This window comes from Typopeltis vanoorti, chromosome 8 (assembly GCF_054136105.1).
Source record: "Typopeltis vanoorti isolate ZY-2024b chromosome 8, IOZ_Tvanoo_1.0, whole genome shotgun sequence".
In the NCBI taxonomy this organism is placed as follows: Eukaryota; Metazoa; Arthropoda; class Arachnida; order Uropygi; family Thelyphonidae; genus Typopeltis; species Typopeltis vanoorti.
The window spans coordinates 115,103,524-115,116,926 of NC_143556.1; the positions used below are offsets into that span (position 1 = coordinate 115,103,524).

The 13,403-nt window shown below is 36.4% G+C and overlaps 1 protein-coding gene across 5 annotated transcripts in view; it reads right to left on the reverse strand.

The window, feature by feature from the left end:
* LOC150104296 (uncharacterized) overlaps positions 1-13,403 on the reverse strand; it is a 273,534-nt gene that overhangs the window by 114,194 nt on the left and 145,937 nt on the right. For 4 of the 5 annotated variants that reach the window (XM_090396903.1, XM_090396902.1, XM_090396906.1 and 1 more), the window contains exon 3: positions 10,375-10,513. In XM_090396903.1, the coding sequence (XP_090253029.1) occupies positions 10,375-10,513 (139 nt within the window). The remainder of the gene's footprint in view (positions 1-10,374; positions 10,514-13,403) is intronic. The other variant, XM_090396904.1, reaches the window with a different exon arrangement.

Here is a 13,403-nt window from a genome sequence, read left to right on the forward strand (position 1 = left end):
CCTGGAACTAAAAATACTAATAGAAAGATCACTTGAAAGAAATAGGAACATTTACATATGCTTCATAGACTTTCAGAAGGCTTTTGACCAGGTAAAACATAATAAAATTCAATATATTAGATAAATTAGACATAGAAGATCATGTACTTAAGATTATAAAAATGATTTACACCAAACAGTAAATGCAGCTGCTTAACTCTGAGACTTCTGAAGTGAAAATAAAAAGAGGAGTTAGACAAGGCTGTATCCTTTCCCCAAATCTATTTAATATCTATAGTGAGACAGTGATGAAACAGATTGAAAAACAAAAAACAGGAATTAGTATCAATGGTATAAAATATAACAATCTTAGATATGCTGATGATACCATTCTAATAGCAGAAAACAGAAACAAATTAATCAAATTGCTGCAGCTACTAATTGAAGAAGGTAAAGAATTTGGATTAGATATTAATGCAAAAATAACCAAATTTATGAAAATCTCAAAAGAAAGTAGATCCAAGCCAGAAATATTCATAAACAATATGAAAATTGAACATACAACAGAATACAAATATTTAGGCACCTACTTACTGCAGAGGTAAAGCAAGATAAAGAAATAAAAATAAGAACAGCCATAGCTAAAGATGCATTCTGGAAAAATAAAGATCTGCTCAGAAGTTCTGTGAGTATCGAGACAAAGAAAAGAATGATAAGAACATTAGTGTGGCAAATTTTCATATATGGAAGTGAGACCTGGATATTCAAGAAGAGAGTAAGGCAACAGATAATGGCCTTTGAAATGTGGTGCTATAGGAGAGCTCTGAAAATCCCATGGACAGAACATGTGACAAATACAGATGTCCTACAGAGAATGAGAACACAGAGATCTTTATTACAGGAAATGATCCAGAGAAAGATGAGATTGGCAAGACCTGTACTGAGAGGTTCAGCAGGACAGAGGATATTAACAGTTTTAGAAGGAAAAATTATGGGAAAAGGATCAAGAGGAAAAAAACGAAGGACATGGCTTGAAAATATAAGATCATGGACAGGATCACATGGTATGCAGAAACAAAAAGGAAAGTCACCAACAGAGAGAACTGGAAGGACATGGTGCTGCACCCTCTCACTGAGGAAGCCACATGAAGAAGAAGAATGACATTAGATGAAATTTCATTTATTAATACGAGGAGAGGGGGGGAACTGAAAATTTCTGATAAACACCTAGAACAAAAATGATATTAAAGCAACTGATATAACCACAAGAAAGAACATATCTTAAAACTCTTTAACCCCCATGTTTCATCAAATTCTAATAATTTGTTCTTTTTCTTTCAGGATATATAAAAAGGCATGTGAGACATGTCAATTCCTTCATGGTGATCATCACAACTTTCCAGCACACCTTTGTAGCATTCAATGCTACTGCAGTATATTAAAATATCTTTTCAGTTTAATTATGCAGTTTACAATGTGCACTGTCAAAAGAGAAAAACAGCATGTTTATAACCAGTTGTATGGAAGATAATTAATTCATCTTTATCTCACACCTCATGTTTATACATTAAATGTCACATGTATTACTTGAACAAACAGAAAAATACATATGTGAGGAAAAGAGAGAGAAGAAACGGAACATGATACTGAATAAGCACCTCTATAGTGCATTTAAAAGAATGATGGTTTACTGTGCCCTTCTCTTGGAAAAGGCCTAGGTACAATTCTCATCGTGATGAGATTTTTTTCAACTGATGGTGGGTTAGCCGATCTTATACGGAGATAGCAGGATTTTTTCCTCCCAGAAACTCAGGTTTTTCATCCCACATACAGACAAACCAGCCTTGAGAACACATGCAATTTACAGATAAAAATACTGTTTGGGTGGTGATGGGTGGTAGATGCTGTTGGTGTAGGTGATGATAGCAGTGGTGGTTTGCAGTAGTTGGTGGAGATATAGAGTTCTAGTAGGTGCCCTCCCGTGATGAATCTTTGGACTCCTTGGAGGTGTCACATAATAATAACAACAACAATAACAATAATAATAATAATAATACTGAATTAGATATATTGAAAATTAGGCATAAATGTTGGTATTATCATACCAACAACTCTTTCATCATCATAATGCAAATATAATGAATTAGCATGTAATAAAATTAGATGAAATGGTTCCACTAATTGAGTCTGTTCATCCAAAAATTGTTGGAATAAGTGAGACATGGTTAGATGATGATGACATCCTGACAGGAATAAAGATGGAAGGGCATGACGTGTTTTGTGAGGATAGAAGGGATAAAAAGGGAGGGGGGGGGAGTACTATTGATGGTAGAGAAAGGGTTATGGCAATACAAAGTAGAGGTGCAAGAGGGAGATAGTACCAGTGGTTTTGAGACAGTATGGTGTGAGACAGAGGTAAATGGAGTGAAATACTTGGTTGGATGTTGTTATAGACCAGGTAATGTGGATGGTAGTGACTATGAAATGTATAATCAAATTAGCCAAGCAAATAAGAAAAGAGTGATCATTATGGGAGATTTTAATTATGGCCATATAGAGTGAAATGATGAGATATCAACCGGAAGTAAAGAAAATAAGTTTCTTGAGTTTTTGAGCGATAACTACCTCAGACAGCATGTAACAGAGGGCATACGAGGATTGAGGATCTTGGATTTGGTCATCTCATCAGAGGACGTAATTATAAACGAGGTGTCAAATCTCCACCAATTGGTGAGAGTAACCATGATATGATTACCTGAGTGGTTGCCAGCAGTGTGAGGACCTCTATAAGAAAAGGGTATAGGTGGAACTACAAGGGGGGGGGAGCGATTATGAACAGCTCAGGAGACAGCTTGCAGGTGTAGCATGGAATGAGGAGTTAGTTGGAAAAGAGATCAATGCAGCTTGGGGAATTTTCAAAAACTATCTAGTAGATGCAATGTCTAAATGAATTCCAAAGATGAGAAGGCTAAATAAAGTAGGTATAAAATGGATGAATAAAGAGATTAAGCATGCAATACAGAGAAAAAGGACATTATGGAGGCAGCATAAGTGAAGTGGAAATAACCAATTCCATGAGGACTACAAAGACCAGGCAAGGAGGGTGACTCGGTTAGTGAGGGTAGCTAAAGAGAGGTATGAACAGCAGTTAGCTAATGAAGCCAAAAAAGAATCCTAAGGAGTTCTTTCGATATGTAGCTAGCAAAAGAATGAATGATTATGGAAGGATGATATTGATTGAGAAAATGGTATAAAGACAGCTGTTGTGGAAGGTGTGGTAAAGATACTTAATGAGCAGTTCATACAGGTCTTTCAATCTTGTGAATGTGACTTCATGGAGAGATTGAGAGCAGTAGATGATGGGGAGGAGAGACTGACTGTAAGTGAACAAGAGGTGATTGGGGAGTTGAACAAACTAGATGTTAATAAAGCTGTGGGACTTGATAATATATCGCCACATATTCTGAAGGAATGTGTCAGGGAGTTGACACCTGTCTTGACATATTTTTTTAATATGAGTCTTGCACTCGGTCAAGTCCCTAAGAAGTGGAAGGAGGGCAAGATTGTGCCAGTTCATAAAGGAGGTGATCGAACTCAAGCATTAAACTATAGGCCTATCTGTGTGTCAGATGTTGTGGTTAAGTTGTTGGAGAAGCTTGTGAGAATTAGGATCCAGAGTTGGGTTGAAAACAATGGTATCATCTTTGATGGACAGCACGGATTTCTAAAGGGAGGTCATGTTTTAGTAATCTACTTACTTATTACAATAACGTGACTGCTTCCTTGGACAGAGGAGAAGGATACACAGTACCATACTTAGATTTTGCAAAAGCGTTTGATAGATTACTGCATGATAAATTGATAGTCAAACTAGAGCAGATGGGGTTGGACATTAGATTGGTGCATTGGATTGGAGACAGGCTATCTGATAGGTGTCAACAAGTTGAGTATGGGGAAGCGATATCCAGGAAAAGGAAAGTCACTAGTGGTGTGCCTCAGGGATCTGTTTTAGGGCCATTACTGTTTAACTTGTATATTAATGATATTGGTGAAGATTTGGATGGAGATATTCAGTTGTTTGCAGATGATACAAAGTTGGGACGAACCATGAAGAGTAGAGAAGATGTTGTGGCCTTACAAGAAGACTTGAATAAATTGAGTGATTAGACACAGGAATGGGGATGTGAGTTCAATGTTGCCAAATGAAAGGTTTTAAAATTTGGAAAACAAAGATGGGATGCAGAATTTATGCTTGGTGAGGATATATTATAGGAAGTGGAGGAAATAAGAGATCTGGGGGTAATGGTGGATAAGGATCTAAAATTCAGGGGACACATTGCCAAAATTGTGAAGACAACACAAAGGCTTCTAGGAATGATGTGGATGACACTGACTTGTAGAAGTAGGGAGATTCTTGTTCCATTGTATAAGGCTTTGATTAGGCCACACATGGACTATTGTGCCCAGATTTGGTCACCTGGTTTTCAGAAGGATGAAGAGATGTTGGAAAGGGTCCAGAGGCGACTGACTAAGGTACAGGAATACCTCGATTATCGCGGTTTATAATTTGATACCAAAATTCCAATTATTGCGCTCCAAATTCAAATTATTGCAGCCGCGAGATGTAGCCCACTACATATGCAACCAGTTCGAGTCGCCACTCTCCAGGTATCGCTCTCTTGTAGCACTTCATTTTTATCCAACGGCACCTTCTCACCACTTACCAGTAACTATCCATCCTTGCCTGAAGTACATGTGAATATTTATTTCTCTTGTTATTTTACCCCAACAATGAATGCTAAAAGAAACAAGGATGATTTCAAGTCTACATTATCAAGAAGAAACGTAAATTGATCAGCTTAGAAGATAAGTTGCATATGATAAATAAGTATGAAGCAGGCATAACCAAAGCCAAAATTGCAAGAGAGTACGGTCTAAATGAATCAACTGTTCACCATATTTTAGACCAAGCTGCAAACTATAAGCAACTAGGACAAAGTGCATCGACCTCGTCTGTGTCCCAAACTACGAGAAACAGAAGCCATCTTATGATTGAAATGGAAATGCTATTGTCACTGTGGATAGAAGATTGTAACCAAAAGAGAATTCCTCTTAGTCAAATGACTATAAAAACAAAAGCATTGAATTTGTTTGAAATTTTAAAAAGAAAACAATTAGAAAGCGAAAATGATTTGGCGTCAGTAGTGGAAGAAACTTTCTCTGCAAGTTCAGGGTGGTTTGATCGGTTCAAAAAGTGATTGAGCATTCATAGTGTTCATGTACAAGGTGAAATTGCAAGCGCCGATGAAAAAGCAGCAGCTAGTTTTCCTGGTGAATTGCAACAGATCATTGAAGAAGAAAATTAAACCGATGATCAGATATTTAATGCTGATGAAACAGGCTTATTATGGAAAAAAAATGCCCACTGAAACATTTTTAGCAAAAAATGAAAAATCACAGCCAGGCTACAAGGTTTCGAAGGAGCATGTACCACTTTTACTATGTGGCAATGCTTCTGGAGATTACAAGATGAAGCCTCTCTTTATTTATTGTTCACAAAATCCTCGCCCGCTTAGAAGTTTAGATAAAAATTTTCTCCCTGTTCATTGGAGATTCAACAGAAAAGCTTGGATGATGAAAACTATTTTTGAGTATTGGTTTAAAAACTGTTTTTGTCCTGAAGCTGAAAGGTACTGCAAGTCATTAAATCTTGATTTTAAAATCTTGTTGATATTAGATAATGCACCTAGTCATCCAACAGCACTGAATGATTTGTGCGAAAATGTAAAAGTTATTTATTTACCACCTAATACCACTTCCATCATCCAGCCAATGGATGAAGGTGTAATCGCATCCTTTAAGGCATATTACCTACGAAGAACTTTTTCACAAGCAATAGAAAAGACTACAGGAGATGAGGCTATGACTTTGACAGAATTTTGAAAGGCATTCAATATCAAAAATTGCATTGAGAATGTCTAGGAAGCATGGAGTGAAGTAACGTCAAGCAACCTGAGAGTGGCGTGGCAAAAGATTATTACTCATTGTGCAAATGATTTTAAAGGATTTGAAAATGAAGTAACCCATGTTATCAATGACATAACTAAGCTTGGCTTTGATCTAGGACTAAAAGAAACTGAAAAAGGTGATGTTCAGGACCTGCTTCAGTCACATGATAAGGAGCTGGATGATGAAGACCTAATTAACCTCGAGAGAGAATGTGCTTACGATGCTCAAATCGATGATAATGACAAACAAATTGACTTGGCACCGAAGGAATTTACCCTCAAAGAAATGGACGAAATGTTTAGAATTGCTGAAAATTTTAAAGAAAAAATCTTGAACGGCGATCCTAATCTCGAGCGATCGCTGAAAGTTTGTCAGGAAATAGAAAATTCCATCCGTTGCTACCGAGTTTTATACGAAGAAAAAATTCCACCAGATAACTCTACACCAATTTTTATCCAAGAAAGAATAATTGTATGTACTGTATGTACTTCTTATATATAAATAAAGATTAAAGAATAATCTTGTTTTTCTTAATGAACCTTCATTTTTTACTTAACACGTTTAACACATTTCTTTTTTATTTGATATATAAAATTTAATTAATAGATTTGAAAAATCCTTGGCATTGATCACCCATTTTACACGCATTATTTATCCCGATTATCACGGATTCGATTATTGCAGTATTTTTCGTGGCAACAATAACCGCGATAATCGAGGTATTCCTGTAGTTTCTAACCTCTGGAATGTTGAATATGAGGAAAGATTGAGAAGATGCAACTTGCAGAGTCTGGTGGACAGGAGGAAGAAGGGAGATACGATAGAGACCTACAAGTTAGTAAGGTGTTGTTATAGAATCAATGCTGGAGAGGTTCTACAGAAAATGGTCAGAGATCAGGGGAGAACCAGAGGTCATCCCTAGAAACTGTATAAAGAGGGTATGAGTAGGTGAGTGAGAAGCAGGTTTTTTTTCATGCAGAGTTGTGAATGATTGGAATGCCTTGCCTGAGAGTGTGGTGTCTGCAGAGAATTTGAGTGTGTTTAAAGCATGGTATGATGAGCTGTGTGTGTATGATAAAAGGAACTCCCAGATGAGTCTTTGACTCCATGAGGTCTTGGGTAATAATAATAATAATAAAATGTGAATTCAAAGTCTGATAGAGTCTTATTAGAAAATAATGCATTAAGGCAAAAGCATGATCTAATACTTCTCAAAACTGCAAGAATTTGTTCAATTCCAAAAAACTAGCCCATGTTGCTACATTAATCCAAAACATATAGAATGAAAAAATAATGCAGTCCATACTAAAAAAAAAAAAACATACATTTCAAAACCTTAACCAGAAATCTATTACTCACAAATTATTGTAGCATTGTAGATTGTGCACACCTCTAGCTGGTGGTGTGTAGAATCACAGTTTAGATGATATGATCATTTGTATAAAAGTCAACAAGTTTTTTAATCACCTTGTCATATGCCTTTTCCAGATCTATAAACGTACAGATACTTGTCATAATCCCATGATTTCTCATCTGTTTGTCATAAAGTGAAAATCTGATCCTGACAACTTCTATTTGTGCCTGAATCAAGCTTGTTCTTCTCCCACTTTCTCTTCCATAGTCTTTCTCAATCTCTTTTCAAGTATGCTTGCATAAATCTTCCCTGGAACACTAGTAGAGAAATTTCTCAGTAATTCTCATATTCAGCTTTATTTCCATTTTTTTTATAGATGGGAAATATGGGAGTTCTACTCCAATCATCTGGAAGTTGACCTTCTGAGCAGGCCCTCAGAATTATGCAGTGCAGCCAATGCAAAACTTTTAGACCTCCATATTTGAGCATTTCTGGTCAAATATCATCTACTCAAACTGCCTTTCCACATTTCTTTCAAGATTTTGACAGCTTTTTCTATATCATGTATTGATATGTACTCCTGTGTGAATTCCTCCTGAAAATGTTTAGTAGTTCTGTCACTGCTTGGTTTGTTTAACAGTCTTTCAAATTAATTACTCCAGACATCCAAGATATCCCTATCTTCAGTTTTCATGTCACCTTTATCATCTCTGATTCCTTTTACAGTACTCTTTTCTCCATTTCTATGCTTTTCAACAGTCTCCAGAACATTTTGCCATCTTCCTGATATTTACCTTCTATATTCTTACTGAGGTCTTCTCATGACTTTTGTTAACGACTTTCACACATAGCTTACTTAGCTCTCTTACATTTTTCTCTATATTATTTTAGAGTATCTGCTGATTTATTTACTACAAACTATCAGTATGCTTTCTTCTTTTCCTGAACTGATTAACTTCTTTTGTCTACCATGGTGTTCTTATTTTTCTATCCTTGCAGACAACTTCACGACATGCTTCCCTAGCTGAATCAATCAATGTTTTCTTCACAGTTCCCACTGATCCTGCAAGATTTGGTTCTTGTTTTCAAACTGTTTCATTCTTTCTTCAATGTTTGTATAGCTGAATCTACAGTCGACCTGTAAAAGCCACTCAACTTTAATGCTTTTTAAAACTTTTTTTCATACTGTTCTTCAATATGATATTCAGTTTTATCCTACTTAAAACTAAGTGATGGTCACTTCCAGTTTCAGATCCTCTGTACACTCTATCCTGAACCAGCATGAAGATATCACTATCAACAATAACATAGTCAGTGAGGCTTTTATTATTTCTTGTGTCTTCTCTCCATGTGAACATCATGTTGAAAATGGTGTTAATAATGACTAGTTCATGCCCTGAGCAGAAATCCAGCAGATACTTACCCTTATTATTATTATTAATTTTGCCCTTGTCTTCAAATTTTCCCAAAACATTCCTATATGCCTGGTGAGATTCATTCCTATTTAGATCTTCAACAAGGACCACTTTTTTCATTATTTTATGTCAGCTGCATGCTCTAATGACTTGAAAAATGCCAATTAGGTGCATGTGGTACTTTTCCAGTTCTGCAAGTTCAATTTCCCTTCCATTAATACTCCTTGTATTGTTAGTTCCTATCTTCAGTTCTTCTGACATTGGGTTCATTCTTCTTCTAGATATTGAATTGAAATTTGTTCCAGTAGCTGACTTTTCATTGGTTCATCAAGGTTCTCTGATGCAAACAGTGGGTGCCTTGTTTAACCAGGTGACCCTCCCAGTTGGTACAAAATCTCATCATGTGGTATTATCATATGTATTTGTGGTTCAAGCCAATAGAGCAATCAGTCTCCCTAATTGCCAGTCCATCTTTGTTAGTTCAGTACCTACCCAGTGGATACCTATTAATGGGGTGCACCACATGAAGGTGATGATTGGACATTAGGTCAGAATGCCTCAGTCATTTCTCTGAATTCTTTAAATTCAATGTGGAGGTCTCCTCTTAGTTATCTGGCTCTAACCCTTAATTACATTTTAATTAAAATGCAATCCAAAGTATATGGATTACGCCTTTTTGTGTTTACTTCTCTCACTAATAGTATCTGGACCTCCTGTCGGTCTGCAAGAGCCTTATTTAATATTACAAATACTTTATTGTTGCCCTGAAATAATCAAAAAATGTATAACAGTATAATAATAATATATATATATATATATATATATATATATATATATAATGAATTTAGTTTAATCCTTTATCCAAGTGTGAGCAAACAAAGTTTGTGCCTGAAAATATCTTCAGGACTGGGGTAAGGTAGTACAACACCGGACAACTCATAGCAAAGGTGGACCAAGCTAACATCATCCTATCTCAGTATCTCCCATAATGCAAAACACATCTCCTTGCGGATATGTATAATATTATGCATTAAGGGAGGGGCCACTACCCAGACTAGTTCGACCTTTATTGATATCAATAAAGGTCGATATCAAAGGAGGTGTTTTGCATTATGGGAGATACTGAGATAAGAGCAATGTTAGCCTGGTCCACCTTTGCTAAGAGTTGCCTGGTGTTGTACTACCTTACCCCAGTCCTGAAGATATTTTCAGGCGCAAACTTTGGTTGCCCACACTTGGATAAAGGATTAAACTAAATTTATTATAGTCTAACCAAGTGAAAAATAAACTTTCAATAATATATATACAATAAAAATATATAATAATAATAACTATAAGATTTAGATATTTCACACTTGTATGAAATACCTGATGAGTAATTAAAATGTAAGATACAGTACATTATATAAACTGTATCATGCAGATTGCAGACAAGAGTATACAAAAGAACAATGATCCCACCGATGGCAGTATGATATACATAATATAGTGTAATGATTATGCTTCTACAGTAGTGCAAGTAAATAATCTCCTTAACTTTCACCTTATTCTGTCTGTACTTAAGAATATATGTTATGTAAATAATGCATATATAATACACTAAAAGTAATATCTTACCTGGGACAACAAACTGCAAAGTATATGGATTGCGCCTTTTTGTGTTTACTTCTCTCACACCATTACCTTCTAATAGTATCTGGACCTTCTGTCGGTCTGCAAGAGCCTTATTTAATATTACAAATACTTTACTGTTGCCCTGAAACAAGCAAAAAATGTACTACAGTATAATAATAATATATATACAATAAAAATATATAATAATAATAACTATAGGATTTAGATATTTCACACTTGTATGAGATACCTGATGAGTAATTAAAATGTAAGATATAGTATATTATATAAACTGTATCATGCAGATTGCAGATAAGAGTATACAAAAAACATGCAGGTAAATTATTATGTCTGTACACGAATAATAGGAGTATCAGAAACAAATGGGTAGAGTTTGTTGCCTTAGTTGTTGGGACAATATGTTGGGACCTCAGATTAGTGAGACCTGGCTATCAGAAACAGACATACTAACTGGTATAGAGTATAAAGGGTAGAGTATTTTTAGGAATGATAGAGAGGATAGGAGAAGAGGGGGGGGGAGTGTACTGCTAATGATATCGGATGACTTGAATCCAGTTAGAGTTGAGACCTACGATTGTAGTACTACTACTAACAGTATTTCATGTGGCAGTGAGTTTGAAACCATCTGGTGTGAGGTAGAATCTAATAAGATCAGTTACATAGTGGGGTGTTGTTACAGACCTGGTGGATCGATTGCTAGTGATGAAGAAATGCATCACCAAATAGAAAAGATGAGCATGAAAAGAGTAATCATAATGGGAGACTTTAATTTTCTAAATATTGATTGGGTAGGAGCAGAATCTCATGAGAAGAATTAAAATGCATTTATTGAGCTGTTGCAGGGCAACTTCCTCAAGCAGCATGTGACAGAAGGAACTCGATGTCAAAGAGTGTTAGATTTGATTATAGTGTCAGAGGGTGTGTCTGACACTATAATCAAATCTAACACTCTCTTTGACCTCGAGTTCCTTCTGTCACATGCTGCTTGAGGAAGTTGCACTGCAACAGCTCAATAAATGCATTTTCATTAAAAAGTTAAAGAGTTAAAAACATAACTATCCTGCCTCTGGTTGGTGACAGTGATCATGAGGTACTCACTTGGGAAGTGACTAAGTTTATGAATGTTCTATTCAGAAAAGGTTACATGATGAACTACAAAACAGGAAATTATGACCAACTGAGATGTATATTGAGTTCAGTGGAATGAGATTGGTTGCTGGATGGGAAGAATATTGACAGTGCATGGGAAGAAGCATTTAAACAATACTTAAATGATGTGATATCAGAATGTGTCCCGAGAGTTTGAAGAATAAATAGGGTAAGAGAGAAATGGATGTGTAATCTTATTAAGCAAGAAATTCGTAAGAAAAGGATGATTATTATTATTATTCAGGCCTCCATGGAGTCAAATGACTCATCGTGGGAGGTCCTTCCTAAGAAACACAAAGTCTATCAAGACTCATCGAGGGGAGGTCCCCCCCCCCCAAAGAAACACAAAGTCTATCATACCACTCCTTGAACTCAATGACCGTTCTTGCTCTCACCACTCCATCAGGCAATGCATTCCATGGTTCAACCACCCTCCATGCAAAGAAACCACTCCTCACCCGCTTGCTCACAGTTTCCTTTTGTAACTTCCAGGGATGGCCTCTTGTCATCACTTCTTCCTGCTGTTCAACCAAGTGAAAGAACTCCCCAGTGTCAACCCTGTAACCACCTCTCAACAGTTTAAAAGTCTCAATCATATCACCTCTCCTTCTATCCACCAAACTCTGCAGTCCACATTCCCTCAGCCAATCCTCATAACTATCATTGTACAGTCCTAAAACCATCTTTGTTATCCATCTTTGTACCCTTTCCACAGTTAATTTATCCCCTTCAAATCCTGAGGACCAAATCTGAGAACAATAGTCCAAGTGTGGTCTGATCAGGGTCTTATACAACAGAATGATAACTGTTTTATCTCTGCAGGTCAGTGTCTTCATTATTGCAGCAATCCTCTGTGTTACCATTGCCACCTTTGCAATATGTCCCCTAAATTTCAGGTTTCTATCAATCATCAACCCCAGATCTCTTGTCTCCCCTACTTCCTCATGATGTGGAAGGAATACCATGTGCATAAGGATGATGTCTGTCATGAAACTGATAAGCAGCAGGCTAGAATAGTCACAATTCTTGTATAAAAAGCAAAGTCTGAGTATTAAAAGAAACTAGCTCTGTGTGCTAGTTTGTGCAACTTTGTGCAACTCACAAGAATTCTATTGATATGCTGCAAGTAAAAGAAAGAATAACTCTTCTAAATGCATGTTGGCATGAAGGTTACAGATGCAGAACAGGTTGTTCAACTAATTAGTGCCCATTTTGTTAAATGCTATCAACCTGGTGTACACGACATTGTGCTCACTGCTACCTCTTCAGTGGATGAAGAAACTCAGGTGTATGAGGACAAGGTATTAGAGCTGTTGCACAAACTGAATAAGAATTCAGCAATAGGGACTGATGGGATATCAACAAGTGTGCTAAAAGAGTTTAGCTGAACTGGCTATTACTTTGACAAGGCTGTTTAATATGAGTCTCAGAACAGGAGAGATTTCACAGGAATGGAAAGAATGTATGGCAATTCCATTGCACAAGGGTGGTGCAAAGACCGATGTATCTAACTATCAACCAATTAGCATCTCAGGAGTGGTGGTGAAAATTTTGTAAAAATGGGTTGACAGTGAATCTCTACTTTGTAATGAGCAACATGGGTTTACTAAGGGAAGGTCATGTTTTAGCAACTTGCTAACATTCTATAACAATGTTACTATTGAACTAGGATTTTGCTAAGACTTTTGACAGAATACAGCATGGTAGACTGTTGCATAAATTGGAGAATATAGGTTTGAGTTATAGAATATTAGAATGGATAAGAGACTGGCTGACTGACAGATATCAAAAAATGCTATATGGGGGATGTGAGTCTGCAAGATTTAAGGTAACCAATGGTGAATCACAAGGATCAGTGCTTG